General features: G+C 42.0%; 1 protein-coding gene across 1 annotated transcript in view; it reads right to left on the reverse strand.

The window, feature by feature from the left end:
• Nucleotides 1–1,817: 1,817 nt before the first annotated feature.
• Nucleotides 1,818–19,343, reverse strand: part of LOC147733123 (uromodulin-like) — a 270,223-nt gene continuing 252,697 nt past the window's right edge. The window contains exon 6 of the mRNA XM_086955856.1: nt 1,818–2,043. Within this exon, the coding sequence (XP_086811982.1) occupies nt 1,818–2,043 (226 nt within the window). The remainder of the gene's footprint in view (nt 2,044–19,343) is intronic.

The raw sequence follows: 19,343 nt of genomic DNA on the forward strand, positions 1-19,343 counted from the left end.
CCCAGCAAATTAGGACACACAGTCCAGCAACAAGGTCCTTCCAGGCAGTCCTGAAATCACAAAGAGGGAGCAGCATAGCCCCTAACAAGGAAAATGCAGCTTCTCCAGGCTGCAAAAGGTCCCAGAGATTCCCGGGGGCAAAGCCAAGTCCCCCCATCAGCCCAGCAAGGCAGAGGGGTCCCCCAGGAGTCCAGGAAAGTCCATCAGAGGTCCAGGGGCTGGGCAGTGCCCAGGGATTCCCCTGAGCCCCAGCAGCAGCATGCCCCTGGCAGATTCAAGTTATAAACAAGACAAATTGGAAGGGGACACAGCCCCTTCTTATACACAGAAAAGTCTTTGAAGTCTTTGTGTAGGCAGGGTGAGAACCAGCTAGAACTGGTTATAGGGAAGTCCTGTCAGTATCAGGGACAGAGGTGACAGTCGCCCAGCGGGGGGTGGAGCCAGCATTGTGGTTTGGCAGGCACAGCCCTTCACTATCAGGTGCCATCTCCTCCCACTTCCCTGGCAGCAGATGCTGCCTTTCATCCATGGGCTGACTCAGACAACCTCCTGGGCTCTCCAGCCCCTGTCACCCTCAAACCAGACAGTCAATCCACAAGCAGGCCCAGGCACTCCTGACCCAGGCTCACCAGCCAATCACACGCCAGACACAAATTACACAAATATGCCAACTTCTAAAACTGGCACTTCTAGACTAGACACACTCATGCCGCATATACCATTACGCAGCATTCAATCTCACAAGTTCGCACATATCAAACTCGCCCATGCACTCCCCACACATCAGGAACTACCATGGGCATACATATTCCCCATTCATTCCTATGGGAGGGCAGGTCACTCACCACACATACACAGAGAGCTCAAGCACTTTACACTGTAACACAGTGAAAAGGGCACAGAGGCCTAAAATCACCACCACCAGGTTCCAGAAACAGGCTAGGAAAAAGCAAAAAGTCTCGGGGTGAACTTGCCTAAAGGGCCGGGTCCAACATGATTAATATGTAGGGCAGCCCAGGAGACTTCAATTGCATACCATTGGTCTTTGTGGAGCACTCAAGACACAGCGAGTGTACAAGTGCTGAACATCATCAAAGTAACAGGTTGTCTCTTAGAAGACCTGGATTTTAAGACTCTTTCTGAATTCAAGGAGATTACTAATGTTACAGACTTCTTATGTTGTGAAATAATAGTGAAGTACAAGCAGCCATGCCTGCTTAGATCCCAGTAAGTAAGTGCTCTTTAAACTGGTGGATATTAAAACCCCTGGGATGTCTGACATAGGTCTAGGAGGGATGGATCTATGCCTAATGTTAAAGATAGCCATGTATATGTGAGTGTGAGTATTCATCCCTTTTGTACCCCACATCATTTATCCTTTTTGTCTTCCTAAAACTCACATTGATTGTCCCACAAAAATACACATTCCATTTGTTCCCTTTAGTTTTTACTCCAGCAATGGCATCAGCACCTGATACCAGGGGTGTGGCACAATGGAGAATCCACCTGTGATTATTGTAGCAGGGCCCATAGAATATCAATTAGGCTATCTATCACTTATATATGCAAAGGCTGTGGGAAGTTGGCGAGTAAGCATCTCATGAAGGGGCCTATGTTACACACTCCTTTTTGCTTCGATTTCCCCTGGCAGTACACCCTTGTTTTCTCCCCCATTTGTGTCCCTTAATAGTCACTCAAGTGGTTACCCTTAAGTGCTCACCATGTGTTTCTCCCGTGATACTCATAGGCTGTCTTTCCCTACTCACACATTTTGCTCCCAGCTGGATTTCCCCTATGTACTCTCCTCAGTTGCTCCCTCAGTATTCACTCCAGCTGACCCATTCAGTCAGTACTCTCCTTGACTTTCTCTCCTCAGTACTCACCCCGTTGCACTGCTGTGACGCCCTCAGACACAAGCGGGCACTGCAGTAAATGTATGCTGAGGATGTCGATTGAAAGCCGAACACCGCAATACTGAATCGAACTTGCAGGGATTCTCCATTCGATACCACCTGGATGCTCACATCTCCATTGGCAGGGCAGCTGTGAAGACACAAAGTAGGCTGGGTAACCAACACTGACATAACACCACAATTACTGATTCACTATATGTACCAGCCAAAACGCGCCAGAGAATGGATACACTTGAATAAAAATCTGTAAACCATTACCTCGCCTGGAGTGCCCACTTCTTCTCTTATGTCAAGAGATTTGCTACTGATATAAATATGTATATATATTACTTACTGGCGGTCGCCAGTAAGTAGTTTTAGTTAGGACCTCGCTTCAATAGAAAAAGCATTTTTTGATTTGTCTATAACTTTGACATTGTTTGACCAATCTTCATGAAGTGTTTCCAAAAATTGTCCAGGTAGGTTCTGTGTGTCATGGAAAGTTTGGGGGTGTACCATGCAGTGGGAACTGAGAAATTGGGGCATGAATAAAAAGGTGCATTTGTGATGTTAATTCCCATAGGAAACTTAAGCCACACCTACAGCTTGAACTGCTGGATGGAGTTACTACAAATTTGGCAGAAAGGTAGATGTTATTACACAGATTGTGCTTTTTGTTATTTTGTGGAAATCCGTTCATACGTTTTTGAGAAATTTAAGTTGAAAATTAAGTAATATCTCGACTGTGTGCGTTAACAGGAATGCTGTGATTGTCTGGACGCAACCCGAAAAGGAAGTTGCAACCAACATTTTATCTACTAGGAATCTAAGTGTTAGTGACACAAGTTATGATTCTTTTAGCCGCACAAGATATTCGCCACACACACCGCCATCGCCAGCACAGCCTCCCTTGTACAGTGAATATTTAATACACATTTTTATAGAGATATTGAGATTCTGATAAATGCTTTTTATAGAGGTATTTAGATAGTGAGTTATCTAGTGTGATGGTTAGAATTAATTATAAAGTTGTCATTTTTTTATGTGGTGGTGGCTATAGAATTCCTGCTTTTGTTTTCTGCTTTCGTGACGTATCCGCGAGGATTGATTTACTGACGTCATTGCGATCTCCAGCCTCACTGCGAAAACGGAAAATAGGTTTTAGAGATGATTGTTCTAGAAAAACATGAGTTTGGAGTGTACAGTAATAAACCTCTAGTATGTAAAATACTGTAATATGTGTGCATATATTGTTTTTCACTTTATGGAAATGGCGCGATCGTCGCGATTAACGGCGTCGTCCTGACTTCCCAAATAACCGCCAAAACGGAGATAGGTCTTAAAGATGGACTTTAAAGAAATTTTGTACAAAAACATGAATTTAAAAATGTTTTTAAAGAAGCATGTGTATGGTAATATGTGTAGCAAAGTGTTTATAAAGGACTTTTTTAGTTAATATTTTTGGATGTGCTGGTGGTCATTGAATGTCTGCTTTTGTTTTGTGAGTTCCCAACATGATTGCAATCATCGCGTATTTAAAAAATTCTCAAAGAATGTATTAAACAAGAAAATGATGACCGTAGATGGAAATATTCCTGTAATCCACCAAACATTGTTGTCTACGTAAAACCATTGTCACCGTGATCAAGTGCGCACACCAGCTTTTTACATACGGGTGTCTAAGCATCACGCAAACGCGCACACCAATGTGTCATGTCACATTTACACACGCTGACATATCCGCGTGATCTCCCCACCCTTAGTTTCAAGCGACACTCACTTTAAATCAACACCGGTCCCCACATGGGCATCATCGCGATCCCGAGGAGACCAGAGTAGGTGTGGCAGCGGGCGCTCTACCTTGACAAAGTAAAGTCTTTCACCCATTTTTTCTTAGGGGCTGGCATCCATGTAACCAGAATCGCGTTACCAGATAGAGGCTACGTGCATCTTTCATATGCCAAAACTACTTGCTGACACTAACAGCTGTCTTCTTGGTCTCAATTACTTTTTCAACACTGGGTGGATAAAGGTGTAAGCTCCTCCCAGGATCTGACAAGCTACGAGAATCCCATAGTAAATGTAATTATATGTATATGAGAAAAGAGTAATATATGCACACAAATAATCATACTTGCACACAGTTTGGAAACCACTGATAGTTCATGTGAGTAGCCGCGTTACAAGATGTAAGTGGCCATTCTGAGATAAATACAGAGTGACACATGTAGTAACCAGTCACCAATATGCCATATAGATATAGGTACGCATGTACACAAGAAAGAACAGACATGATCAGGTGCATATTGAAAATGTGTTGCATGTTTGAAGTTTGAATGTTGACACACGTCATTGATCGACTCAAACAAGTGCCCTTGACCACCACACATAGGGGCAAGTGTTGGACTTAAATATAACGGAGTAAATGACACCAATCACGTTTTGAACTGTTTGTTGTTTGTCCATTTACTTGTCATTTTTATTTTACAGGTAAATCCTAGCAGTGGGTCCATAAGTACGGTCAAACCACAGCATGCACAGCACACCTTAGCGTGTGTGCTGCATAAAGATACACATGGCCTATTTTTGCCACTTGCACATTTTCACTTAACACTACTTCACTTTAATGGGGTCCTGAAGTAAGCCTCAACAATTTTTCAAAGAGGCTGAAACATGTTGACCAACAGGATAATGAAGACCAATTATTAATCTTCATGTTTATCCTCATCTTTGTTTTTAATATATCCTGGGCCACTGGGAAAAAAAATGGTCAGTAAGAATTCCCAGTGATATGTTTAAATTTCACCACTTCACCACACACTACCACAAAATCCTGCACTGCTGTAATCAGGCATTGTAGCACAGCTGGGTAGCATTTGACTACCCAGCTGTGAACCCGATGATGAAGTATGCCACCAACTAGTTTGGGGGGTGAGGGTTTTTCTTACAAACCTATGTGGTGCCCACCACTATAAGTGTTACAGGGTTGTCTATAGTGGGTTCATCCATGTTGCTTATAAAATTGAGCAAGAAATGGAACACAATGTTCTGCTCTTCGGTGGCTCTGACAAGAGCCTTTGTGCTGAGAGTGTATCCAAAACAGCTACAGAGAAGACTGTATGCAGAGTTGGAGGTTGCTTAGAAACACCCTGTTCCCTTTGTTTGTAAAGTGAACTCAATCACTTCTATAGATTCCGTGCATTTTAAACATACATTGTTGTTGTATATAGAGCCCATATAATGGTCTCTCAGGAAAGCGGAATCAGTGTTAATAACACATTTGCTGGCTTTGTTAATCTGTGGACAGAATTGATTTGACCCCTGACATTTCTGTCTTTGGCATATATTAGAGTACACTAAGTGAGGGAAAAGTGACACCAGTTCTGCACAGGTATCCTTCATTAGGATTTCCAGCCCACCCCAGTCAATGTGCCAAGGACATTGCCACCACACTGCACAATCATAAGGCGAGGAGCTCAGCAATCCATAACCAAAGCCAGCAACTGATGAAACTTTTAACCTCTCTGACCAAATCAAGTAATCTCCACATTTGACAAACACAAGTCCCTGTCAATACCGCTCTTCTTTGCAGCCTCTTTAGCCCATAAGAAATAGCTGTGGCGAAAAATGTATGCTCTAAGAATTTTGAAGTGAAGAAGCAATAGCAGTCAGGAAAAGACTGGAGCTAAATGAGGTAGCTTTCCAAGTGAATAGCAGTTAAAAGCGAGGTATATATTTCATTGGATGCTGTCAGCATGTAAGTGAATACAATTAGGTAGTGTATTGGATGTAATAGCTAGAAGACCCAATATTGGCAGTTTAAAAAAAGAAATGTAATACAGACATGGATATGCCTTTGAATCTGTGGAGTAAACCACACATGCTGTATCTCATTTGGAAGTAGCATATTCCTTCTAGAATGTGCTGTGAACTTGTGACCTACTAGTTCAACTGGGTTAATAGGTACACTGAGCGAAGAGTGTATTGGGGGAAGGGTGTTAAAGAGGCAGACGTTTTTTTAAAGTTGAGAAGTTATGACACAATTTAAGTAATGGTAAACTTGAATTTACAACTCTGGACTATGTAATAAACTATTTTGTTGCATTTAAATAAAAAAACAGAAGCTAAATATCGGTGTAGACTCCCGTCTTGTTTCCCGATTACTCTGCAATCATCGCGGAAACCTTTGAAACATGCTGAGACGGGAAACTCATTTTGAAAAAGAGAAAAAAAGGTTAACAGATGCTAACCATTTACAAGTGGAGACAGAGTAGTCTAAAATGAAAGACATTATTTCATTTGCTAACTTGTAGTCATAAATACAAGATAAAAACATTTTCTGAGCCTTTCTAGGAATTATAAAGTAGTACAATTTTCAAGGTATGTAGTAGCAAGTGTATGTCAATGTGGTTTTTAACCTATATAACCGATTGGCATATGTTTAGATGATGGGGTATGTTTTTTCTGGTTGCGGATAGTTGTATGTACGATGAGACTCTTGAGTTTAGTTAAAAATGTAGAGAACTATTTCCTTTTGGAAAGATTGCCTGGAGGTGTAGATCGGTTGTGAAATCACATATATGTTGACATGGTGATCTATGTTTTATACGGCTGTTGCAAATTCCATGTATATGGTGAGGGTAGTGCATTTCTTTAAACATGCTCTGTTTAAAATTAAGGAGGTGTTAATAGTGCAGAATGTCTCTTGAGAGTTCTGAGTGCTAGCTTTTCTTTGAACAATGCTGAATATATGTTTTAAAAACACAAGAAAATTTGAGAAATGATGTAGGTATACCATTAAGAAAAATATTTGTGCTTTGAAAAAATTAGAATTGTTGTTTTCAGTTTTAGAAAGTTAGTGATGCATCTGCACACTGAATAACAGAGCAATGTATACTCCTAGACAGCCATGTATTCAATTATATATCAAGTGTGATATGTAGACTTCACTCACACATCGGTCAGTAGAAAAGGATAGATATGCCAATAAAATTAGTTTGACACTGACAGAATGACTTAAACAATAAGTCACAGATATAGTCACAACTGGTATGTATCTAACAGCAATGGAGGTACTTTCACAGTCAGCCAGGCACCACTCAGGCACTCATCCAATCACCCAGCTACTACACAGGCAGTCATCAAATCACTCAAGCACTATCCACACACTTATTCAATCACCCAGGAACTAAACATGCACTCTTGCAATTCCACCCGCACTAATTATGGAGTCATTGAACTATGCAGGCACTACCCATGCATTCATCCAATTACCCAGGCACTAACCATTCACTTATACAATCACCAAGGCTGCAAATATGCAGTCATTCAAACACCTAGGCACAACGCATGCACTCATGCAAACACCCACTTACAATCAATGTACTTATTGAAATAGTGAGGTACAATTCATGCACTCATCCAAATACTCAGGCACTACTCATGCACTCATCTAATTATGCAGGGAGTACCATTGCAGTGAACTTATCACCCATCACGTATCTATGCACTCATACAATTACTGAGGCAATACTCTATCAATATTGCAATCACCCCAGCAGTTCACTTGCTTTCATCCAATCACTCAAGCTTTAATAATGGACTCATGCAATCACTCAGGCACTAGTCATGCAGTCATCTAATCAGCCTGGCACTACTGATGCACCCATTCAATTATCCAGGCACTACTTATGTACTTATCTAAACATCCAGGCACAACCTGTTCACTGAACCAAAAACACATAGGCAACAGCACGCATATAGTCTGCTAGGTGGTATGCATGTAGTAAAACAATCACGTATGCACTATCCATGCACTCTTTAAATCACCTATATACTATCTATGCACTTCTGCAATCATCCAGGCACTAGAGTTGAACTCATTTAATCATTCAACCACTATCTATGCATGAATTGAATTATTGAGGCATTGGTCATGCATTTATCTAATAATTAAGGCAGTACTCATGCACTCATCCAAACACTCAGATAGTACTGATACACTCATGCAAACACGTGGGCAGTAACTATGCAGATATGGAACGACTCATGGAGTTCTCATATACACAGGGAATGATCCAGGCAATACCTGTATCCTCAGGGAATCACCTAGGCACTACCTGTGCACTCATTCAATCATCCAGGGAGTATTAAAATATTCAACCACAAACATATGTATTTACAAGTTTTGATGAAGAATATGAAGTCTTTTAGAACCATCTGGTGAATTATATATGCAAGCTGTGGCACACTCTTTGCATGTACTCGGATGAATTAGTGAGCTATATGCCTTGATAGAGAATAATGTGTTTACCAAAATTAAATGTGATGCATTCAAGTAGAAAAGTACTGAGATACTAAATACACCACTGACACAGTTGTAGAGGAGTGCATAAATAGCTATTATTTTGTCTTTTTGGATTTACAGGGTTGAGTCACAGTCTGTACTTCTGCACTTTGGTTGATGTTCATTTTAAGATTTACTACAGAAGTGCTAAACTGGTCTTTCACCATGTATAAGTGAGAATTCACATATGGTGCAGTTGTGTTGTAGGAGAGAGTGCTATAATGATAAAAGGTAACCAATAAATGAAGTTTTGCGTTTTCCCTGAGGTTTGCTTTAAGTAAGTGCATGTAGATATATAGCTAGGTTCATCTGTTGATTTAAAACTGCAAAATAACATAAAAACTATTTTTTATTGTGTGTAAGTCAGTAGTAAAGTAGTTGATTCATTGGCTAGAGTAAAAATTTAAATATACTTATTTTATTTTATAAAATAATATCTACATAACCGCAGACAGTGAGAATGCCTACAAAAGTTCAGAGGAAAAAGCAAAAGACCCACCTACAGTATTTCTGCAGAACTGAGACACAAAAGTGGAAATATGCAAAAAAAGGGGTGAATGAAACAAGAGCTACTGATAAATTCTTAAAAACATATGTGGACATTTCCAAAGATTACAAAATAATGGAAATAAAATTCAAACTATGAGAAAGAATAACATTGGACAAAATCTATATAACAAGAACAGGAAAGAAGGAGCAACTGCACCTAACCATTGAGAACTGGGACCAGAGTATAGTAGACTATACCACCATCAAATCAACGATAAAAATGCACCTGTGTCTTTGCTCTCATCAACTGGACATAGAAGCTCTTGCTGCCATGGACTTTCATGTCCTATTTGGAGTGAAGTTGGACTTGCGTCCCTACGTGGTTGACGGGTGCCGACCGCATGTGTCTATAGGGGATGTGTGGCTAAAGAACTGAGAACACTCCCCTGGAGATATCTTGCCCATATGAACTCTGATGGCAACCACCTGTCACCCGTGGCTCAGATTGAAGTATCAGTGAGGGGAAAACTGGCCCAGAGCCCTGATGAAATTGCCCCAAGGTATTTGGCAATGAAGCATGTGGGCCTTTCCTAATTGAAGTGGTCTGAAGCATGCTGTTCCTTTTTTAACCTGAGTGGTCTCATGGGATCCAATAAAGTAGGCTTATTTGCAAGTGAGTCACAACTCATTTTAGCTGGGAGAAGCAATTTTTCTCACCATGGGGTTAGATAGGATAGAACCACACAAGTACTCTTTGTTCATCTTTCCACATATCACTTTTTATCTTCTCTTTTTCTTCACCTCCTTGTAACGAGGGCTCTGCCGAGCACGGGCGGGGTGAGGACCTTAAAGGATGTTCATTTCCACCCCGTCCAGAGGACACATACGGCCCCTTTAATGAGGCTTGGGCTTCCCCAGGGGCAGAGACCTCAGTCCTGACATCATCCTCGTTCAGCCTATCGGACCCGGAAGAGGCGGATAAAACACTGCGGGCAGAATACGGAAGCGCGAAAGCCGGAGGACGAGTTGGTGTTGGAAAGCAGGAGCTGAAGGGAGAACACATCGAGACAAGAAGAAAAACTGAGGACAAAGCCAGAAACCCCAGTACCAGAAAGACCGAGTAGCCAGGAGGCCAACGTTACCGTGATTCGCCCCGCCACACTTCTGGAGAAGTGTGGGTGGGCAAGGTACGGAGCTGCATACTGCGTTTTGCCTTTTCACGGGGAGGGACTGGGTAGAAGCCGTCTTGGGAGGTCACGGGGCTGTGTACTTTTCTTTCACACTCCCTCCTTACTCGTACTATAATAATTTTTTTTTAGTTGAGAGTTTGGTGGTAGCCCCTGGTGAACCCTAACACCCCGCCCCCTTCTTACAACGCTTGGATTGTGGACCCGAGCATTAAAACCTCTGGCTCTTTTCTTTTTTTTGTCTTACCGGAGAGACCACGAGGATCCTTTGCCTGAAGCACCAAAGTCTCTTAAAGAGCCCGGACCCCGAAAACACCTTTCCTCCCCGAAAGCCCGAAGCCAGCCGGTTATTGCCAATAAACATCGGATGGATGTCAATTTATTTGATCGTGCTAATAAACCTTAAAAAGACTTCCGTGGTCAGTAAATCATTGCCTCACCACCTCAACGCCCCCCATACATCGGTGACACTCCTAAACATAAGTTTGACACCTATTTAATTTCTTCACTGTCAAGAAAGTCACCAATGATGAAAAACGTGAGCAAACTGGTGAGTCCCTACCAGTAGCTACCTTGGTGATGCTTATGTGAGGTACTCTATGACCTTTCACATATCATTTTCTTATTGTATACACTACCAAGTGGAAGTACTATTGTGGTGGACTGATAAATATTAAAAATTGGACACCCAGGTCCTGCTGCTATTAGCATTTTTAAGAAGGCAGCGTTCTGGCGGAGATATTACTATCCTGTCCCCAGGATCCTTGGAAAAGCTTTTGTGTCCTAGCACAATAAGCTCTATTAGATATATTGCCACCTGCTGTTCCACCTTATCTCCCTCTTCTGGCTGAGTTGCCAAAATATGCACACAAAAATACACTCCAACAAGTGTTAGTGAACTGCTCACAATGAACTCCTCTTAAAGAATGTTCATGATAAATAACGGGTATGTTCTTCCTATTCTTATAGTTGAAAAGTATATCATTTAATCATACTCCTTTATTTCCTGGTCACTTGATCTTCGCGATGATTGACATCTTCTCGAAGACCAAAAATTGAACAGAATAATTTATTCGAAAATTAGTAGTCAAATATAAGTGTTAATCAACTGATATTTAGCCCCAAATGTGAATAAAACAATGTAATATGTATAAATATGTGTTATGCACTTCACTAAAAACACGTGTTCATCACAATTGCCATTGTCACGACTTCCGGTATCGCCGCGATCACGCAAAACGGCAAGTAATAGGCTTTTAAATGAAAAATCGATAAAAGTTAGGCAAATATATAAAAAACCACACCTAAGAGGGTTTTACACAATACCATCACACGAACTCAAATGTAAACTCTACATTACTAAAGAACTAGGGTTTGCTAATAAGTAAAATCTGTCTATATATTTGTTTAATACCTCCTCAAAAACATGTGCCTTTCACAACGTCACTGTGGGTATCATGACGTTGTTGCGATTATAAATAATGTAAAGAAAAAAAACGTTGCTTCTTAATCCACTTAAGAAATTACAAGGTTATAAAAATATATGTTATAGACCCATTATAGAAAATACAATTTAAAACTCTTAAAAATCTCCCCCAAAAATTCATAGGTTACACGGACGTTATAGTTAGGAAATAGAATTTGAAAACCCATAGAAATTTACTAAAATAACCAAAGGTTACAGGGACGTTATAGTTAAGAAATAGAATTTAAAAAACATAGAAATTCACTGAAAGAAACAAAGGTTACAGGGGCTTTATAGTTAGAAATGAGCATTTAAAAAACCTTAAAAATTCACTGGAAAAATCAAAGTTTACAGCAACATTATAGTTAGGAAATAGAATTTTGAAAAAAAAACGTGGAAATTCACTGAAAAAACTAAAGGTTCCAAAGGTTGCACAGAAGTTATAGTCATCCAGTGACTGGAAGTTTTTTAAAAAGTTTATGAGTGTCAAATATATATACCAAGGTGTATTGGTACATCAGTATGAGTACCTGTATGGATGATTCAGTGGGTGCATGACTGTCTGCATAAGTGAGTGATTAGGTGTCCCAGGGAATGTATGGGCGAGTAACTGATTGTGTAAATGTCTGTATCAGTCTGTGAGTTGGTGTCAAATTGGCTATATGAGTGAGTGATTGGGTAGATGAGTGGCTATATGGATGAGTGATTGGTTGCCTGAGTCCCTGTGTGAGTGTCTAAGTGCCTGTGTGGGTAGATGAGTGTATGTGTGACTGTCTGCCTGGATGAGTGAGTGGGTGAGTCAGTGACTGTATGGGTGAGTGATTGCATATGTGAGGGGTGGTATGGCTAAGCGAGTGTATGTATGGCTGTATGGGTGAGTGAGTGGATGTGTCAATGCTATATAGGGGAGTAACTGGGTATGGCAAAGGCAGTATAGGTGAGTGATGAGATACACAAATGACTGTATGGGTGAGTAAGTGAACGTGAGAGTGGGTCTATGGGTGAGTGTGTGATGGTGTCAGTGGCTATATAGGTGAGTGAGTACCTCTTAGTATCTGTATGAGTAAGTGTGTTTGTGTGTATAACTGTATTGGCAAGTATGTAGCCGTTTGATTGACTGTACTGATGAGTGAGCAGGTGTGTGAGTAGCTCTATAGGTGACTGACTCCGTGTGTGAGTGGCTGTATGGGTATATGAGGGGATGTGTCAGTGGCGTGTATCAGTGAGTCAGTGGGTGTATAAGTGGCTGTATAGGTGAGTGAGTGGATGTGTGTATAGATCTATGAATCGGTGAGTGGGTATGCAATTACTGGTATGGATCTGTGAATGGGTTTGTGAATTGTTGTGTGGGAGTGGGTGTATAAAAGGTTCTATGAGGTGGGAGCATTTTTCATTTTCTGGATGATGTAATCAGTGATGTAATTTGAGATGTCATCAGTGATATCATCAGTAATGTAACTGACAATGTCAGGAGTGTTGAAATATGTGAGGTCATAAGCAGTATATTGCAGGGGTGCAAGTTATAGTTAGATCAGCTAACTATAACTGCTGAATTTCACTGGTTTTCTACGAGTGAAACCTGAGCTGAACTGTAACGTATTTGTAACGTTTTTTTTTTCAGTGAATTAAAAAAGTTTTTTTTTAATTCCGTTTCCTAAGTATAGCGTCCCTGTAACCTTTTTCTTTTTTTCAGTGAATTTCCAAGGCTTTTTAAATGCTAATTCCTAACTATAACGTCCCTGTAACCTTTGTTTTTTAAGTCAATTTCTATGTTTTATTCAAGTAATAGTCGTGTTTGCGGAGTGGTGGGGAAAGGGAGCTGGGCCTCTGACCAGTTCTTGGTAATCCAGCTGTGTACAACATACAGGAGGTACCAGGAGGGCTTCTTGGCCTCCAAGGTCCCTCAGAAGTAAAGTAGACTTTATCCCCAACCAGTAGTGCAACAGTAGGTGTGTTTGTAAATTGGTAGAGAAAGGGGGCATTGCCTCGAAAAACCTCTTAGCAATCCCGCTGTGTGAGTCTTTTGAAGGTTATAGGAGGGGTAGTTGGCCCCCAAGGACATCCTTGAAGGGCCAACTAACCCTCTTGTTACCTCCAGTAAGTCCCACACAGCAGGATTGCTGTGAAGTTGTCGGAAGCAATGCCCCCTTCCTCCACCCCTCTGCAAACGTGCCTTCTGGTGCACAACTAGTAAGGGGATGAAGTCCCCTTACCTCTTCACGATCCTTGTGGTTCAACTACTACTCCTGTTACCTCCGGTAAGTCCCACACAGCTGGATTGCTAAGAGGTTGTCAGAGGCCATACCCCCTTTCTCCACTGGTTGGGGGGAAGACGTCCACTTTTGTCCTGAGGCCTTCAAAAGCCAAGGGGACTTCATCCCCCAACCAGCAGTGCACCAGGAGGCGCATTTGCAGAGTGTTGGAGAAAGGGTGCATGGCCTCTGACAACCTCTTAGCAATCCAGCAATGTGGGACTTACTGGAGTTAACAGGAGGGGTTGTTCACCCCCAAGGACCCTCTGGAGGCAAATGGACTTCATCCACCAACCTACAGTGCACCATGAGACACGTTTGCGGAGTGATGGAGAAAGCAAGTTGCTGGGCTTTTAAAAAAAAGGTTTTATTTTTAGGGAATGCAGGCTGAATAGCCCCCTTCCCTGGACGGGTTTCAGCCCCACGGACCCCATCCCCCAGGGCCCTGTCCTTTCTTTTCAAAAACTTTTTGGAGTGCACAACCCCCATTCTGGGACGACTTTGGCATTGGGACCCCATCCCCTGGGCCAGGTCTCTACTGTGGGTGTCCTGGTCCCATCGAGGGCATCCACTCCTCCGTTGAGAATCGTGGGGAGCCTGAAGGCCCCCATGGTCCCTGACGGCTCTCTGTGTACTGTGTAAGCCAGCATTGCTTTTGGACAAAGGGAGCTGCTGAACATACAGCTCCTGCTGTCCAAAAGCAATTCTGCTCTGTTTCCAGTAAGCAAGAGCATTTTACTTGCTCTCGCTTACTCAAATTAGAGCAGTGTTTGCTAGGGAGCTCCCACCAAGCCATAGCAAACTGCAATGTCCCATGGGTGGGCACCCCAGGACATTGCAGAAGTTGACCATGGGTGGTGGCGTCCCCCAGGGCCTTTATTGGCTCCAGGAAAAGGGCTGCGTGGTCCCCCATGAATGTAAATGTATCTTCGGGGAGGTGGTGGTCCCCGGGCTTGTAGGGACTGCGCAGCCCGCATATTTAATTTTAAAGAGCTACCTGGTGAGGTGGTGGTCCCTGGGGATTCCCCATGAGCCCCCTGCACTAATTTTATTTTAGCCCCGGGAAGGTAGTTGTCCCCGAAATGCGATGGGCATGCACCCTCCCCCATTGTTTTTTTTGCCCCGTAAAGATGGTGGTCCCTGGGGCTGTGGGGGGCATACATACCCTTCTACATTAACTTAAGATTATCCCTGGGAAGGTAAAATAAGCCCCGGGGAGCTGGTGGTCCCCAGAGCATAATAAGCCCAATTAGGGGGGACTCGTGCGCACACACACATATACATATATATGGATATAACTATAGATATATATTATGTACTTGCAATCGCCAGTAGGTAGTTATAATTAGGTGATGCTTTTCAATAAATTGAACGTTTTTTGGTGAGCTAATAATGTAGTGTAGTTCCTAGTTTCCCACTAGGCCCTGCGCATTGGAATAACATAAACAGTAGTATCGACGTGGAACTGCTTATATTCCAGGCCTCCACTGACTATGCTAAACTTAATCGGGTTGTGTTACCAACTAGCTCAGAGGTCACTGGAAACTTTCTTCTCTGCATAGGAAGTGATCAGCTTCCTTGGCACAGACAAGAAGGGATTCAGTTTTCCAACAACCGTGCAACATGACAACTTTGCTCCTCAGATCAAGAGTCGATCTCTAGGGTCGTGTGAAACAATAGACATAGATTTCACTCAGTCAGTCTAGTGCAGTTTACTTTCACGAGATGTAGAGAATAGAGAGACGGGCGTGTATCAATAAAGGTTAACATTTATTGAACAGTCTTTCTTCTCGTACAAGAGAAATGTATTGCCACAATTGCAATAACTGTTATTGTAAAAAGTACGTACAGTAAGATAAGTATTGCGAAATAGAACTGTAAAAGCATTGATATGGTTTCTTAGCCATACAATGGTTTAAAAGTAACAAAACATATATACAGTCATATATACATTAGGCTAACATACTCAACTGGTGCTTCTAACTAAGCCTACCCCAGTGTGCCTGACCTAAGCCTAACACGTGTGAAGGGGAGTAAGTAAGTAGCTTAAGTTAAGTTGGTTTTGCCAAGGTTTGTTTCAAGAATTCTCGTCTAAGGGTTTAGTCAACACCATACCTCTGAATAGAATGATGGAGGATTGGTATCTCCTTCAGGGGTCTCTCTCGATATCCCAGTTACCCGCGAGGGTAAACCGGAAGCGCCGGAACTGGATTGCTCTGCACGAGAAATGCAGCGGTTTCTCTCAGCGCGTCGAGGAAGGAGGGGTGACAGCGTCCGCGGGCAGCTGGAATCGGCTGGATGTCTTCGCAGAGGACGGCTGCTCGGCTCCTCAAGCGTACTGTACCATAGTTCGCGCTGTAGCGGCGATAATGGTAATCAGCAGCTTCACCACCACAGGATAGCAGGCTGCAGCGACAGAGTGCTAGTTTTTACCAACACAGGGTCATGCAGGCAGCTGGCATCAGCAACAGGCAACGAACTCGCAGTTCGTATCTCTCACATTGCTTAAGGCAACGTTGGTAATATTTATACCTGACAGGTGCCGGGTTTGACGCAAGTTTGCTGGACATAAGACGTCAATTAAAGATGTCACTAGGAAGTCACAGTTATCAGTTGCTCATTAGAGTTCCATTACTAATCAAAACATAGCAAGCGGGGATTTCCAGGTTTGCTAAGTTTTTATCTTGTTGAAGAACTCGGAGTGTTATCTAGGAATATCAGATAGTGACTGCTGCTCTGTCATTGCACTAATTGGTCGCAAAGGAAGTAGCAGAGAGTCATGCTGGAATGTGGCTCTGTTCGTGTAAGGCCAGAGATGACTTTTCAGAAAATCGCACTTGAACGGTTATGCCAATATAGGGAATAAATGGATTTATAGCCGAATAGGGGCATAAGGTCACAGTATCGATCAGGAACCTAGATAAGCACGCAACACCCACTCCACGTTTTCATGTCCATCAAAATTACTAAAACTAAGCAATTAGATGCATGTGTAACATTGCCCACGCCAAAATACATAAATGCATTCGAAATAGGCGTACTTGTAATACATGGAATTTAGGTACTGTACGTTTTTTAAAGCATAGTAATCATTCAAAAAATTATTGCATATGAAATCAATGAACGATTATGCAAAAGGAATTACACATGAAGTATCTCTGACAGAAGAAATGCGAGATAAATCATCACATAAAAATGCATTGTAATAACATGTGTGCTAGAGGCTGGTGTTATGTTGTTATGTCTCTAGATGTGTTTAGAAATAGAAGTGTGAAGCTTCTGTTCTCTAAGAATAGTTTTTACGTTAAGCAAAGAATTATTCGTGCCAAAAAGAGAGGGTCAATATTTTTTTTAAAAATTGTCCAATTCAAAGAAAATAGATTTTCCAAAGCTCCTGGCAGTTTTTGTTGATCAAAACTGAAGGCCGAATTCAGAGTTCATGGGAACGCTGTGTGTCGGAAAGCTTCTTCAAAAAGTTATTGTTTCTCTGTGGGTGAGAACATCGTATCAGACAGGCTCGCAAAGAATTGGTCTACAAAATCAGGTGATAGTTCAACCAAATTAGATAGCGCTGTAACTTGGCAGGTGTGAGAATGATTGCTGTCATCGAAGGCAGGACCAGCAATGCTCACAGAACGTTGTACCTGGATGATGTTGCTTTTGTCACTCGCTCCACTGTTACCACTTGGCTGTAGTACAGGAGTCTCCACAAATGCCGTCATCAGGATTGGTAGCCGCTGGGGACAACACAATGCGTGAGCCGTTATTGGACTGAGCAAAGTATCGACGTCCATTGGTACTGCTGATGGAAGTGAAAGACAGATGTCCAACACGCATTCATCGCCGCAAAGCATACACCGTAGCACAGGTAAAATGCAATTTTGCCATATCGGTCTGAATGAAAGGAACCAGGTCATGTTTAGATCTCTCAGCCTGGCCAATCCGAGGACGTTAGTTATCCTGTCCCTGTAGCGCATTGCTAGGATTGTCTCTTCCATTCCCATGGGAGCTATGTCTGAGCCGAGGCTTGCCATACCGTAGCAGGATGGTCAAAAATAGAATCCCTGCGATGAGTCCCAAAAATAGTGGAATGCCGCCAAAAATGGAGTGCACAAAATTAGGAAAGATTCCCAAAATTGCCTGGAAGGGTGTTAGCAGTCCCGTAAAGACTGTCTTAAATATGCCTGGGATGCTTGTAGCACTAGACATGTTAAGGAGTTGGCTAAACATTTCTACGAAATGCACGGGGCAATTTGTTGATAAAAGGTCATGGACTTCAGTAGCCGTCCTTGCGACTAGAAGATCATACGTCTCTTTAGATGACGTTATAGGCACTGTTGTCTGTAAAAGCACAGATTTCATTTTGCTTAATGTATCAATTCGTATAGAATAGAGATTCAGACGAGGCCAGAGGGGAGTCACTATGTCTGGAGGCCCGCTCGGAAACAATGCTTGCATACAGCATTTGACCATGGACGTTACTTGTACTAGATAACTTTTCCCTGGCGCGAGGCCACAACACCTGTGATCCGTTCTAAGAATGTAACTCCCGTTTGCGAGTTGCATAAAGAAGGGCTCTATCTGAGTTGTAGGTGTGACTAGCTGGTGGCATGAAAGGTTGTTTGAATTTCCATCACATGCTCCGTGTAAATTAATACCCTGACACAAAAGTATACCGCTTAGTGAGTGTTTACAGTTGTTACCACTAAGAAATACATTTTTGTCGCTGTCACTATAGCAAGAATGAGTGTATGGTAATTTCCATTCGGATTTAAAATATCCTTTACCCAATTGTTCATATTGGCCAGCAGGTATGTACTCAAGGCACTTTTTAAATCGGAAAGTTGTTATCGGAATTGTGATAATTCTGTGTATTATCCATTCAATGACAGGACTCTCTGACATTGTCAATGGTAATCTCTCGAGTTTTTCGATGCTCAGGATTGTATAGTCTGCCCCTTTCTGTGCCAAACTGATCTGTTTATCAGTAAGGTTACAACTGGAAAATAATGACGTTGTGTTGATTAAACGCCAAGGCACATAGCCTGAACGAAGATTTTGCAGCGTCCAGCCTAATTCTATAATAGAGCGTAATTGAGACTGGCCATGTTGTAACATTAGCAAATCTCTGTCTATCACATCAAAGGCAGAGGATACAATATTGTCCAAAGAATATATTCTGGAAGACAGAGTCATTAACCCATTGTCTACCACAGAAAGTGATTTCTCCAAATTAATACGATCAATTTCTCGTATTTTTTCAGCAGTTTCAATTTGCTTTACTTTCCAAGCCTCGTTGTAAGCAGCATAGATGCTGGTCGCTATGAAGCGCTTTTGACGCTGTTTGCGTGGTCCAAGAATGAAATCGCGCAAATCAGCACCATCTTTTAATAAAGACAAGTGTTGCTTAATTTCAGCCAGTGTGGACGAGGTTAGCCATTCAAGGCAGAGTTTCCCTACACTGTATGTTGTTATAATCCCTGGATGTTGTCTCTGGGAATATCTTGAGTCTAATCTGGTCATTTTTAACCCCTGTGTTTTATTCAGGAATCTATCTTGACAGCTATTTGTGTCTGTAGGCCAGATTAACCACTTTTTCCAATCAGGATGTGTTCTGTTGAAATGTAAAATTTGTGACACGTCTAAATCAATATCTGTGGTTGCATTCTCAGCTATTGGCTTTGGAATAGGCGGTGTTCTAAGGTCTTTGTT

This window comes from Lissotriton vulgaris, chromosome 2_1 (assembly GCF_964263255.1).
Source record: "Lissotriton vulgaris chromosome 2_1, aLisVul1.2, whole genome shotgun sequence".
Classification (NCBI taxonomy): domain Eukaryota; kingdom Metazoa; phylum Chordata; class Amphibia; order Caudata; family Salamandridae; genus Lissotriton; species Lissotriton vulgaris.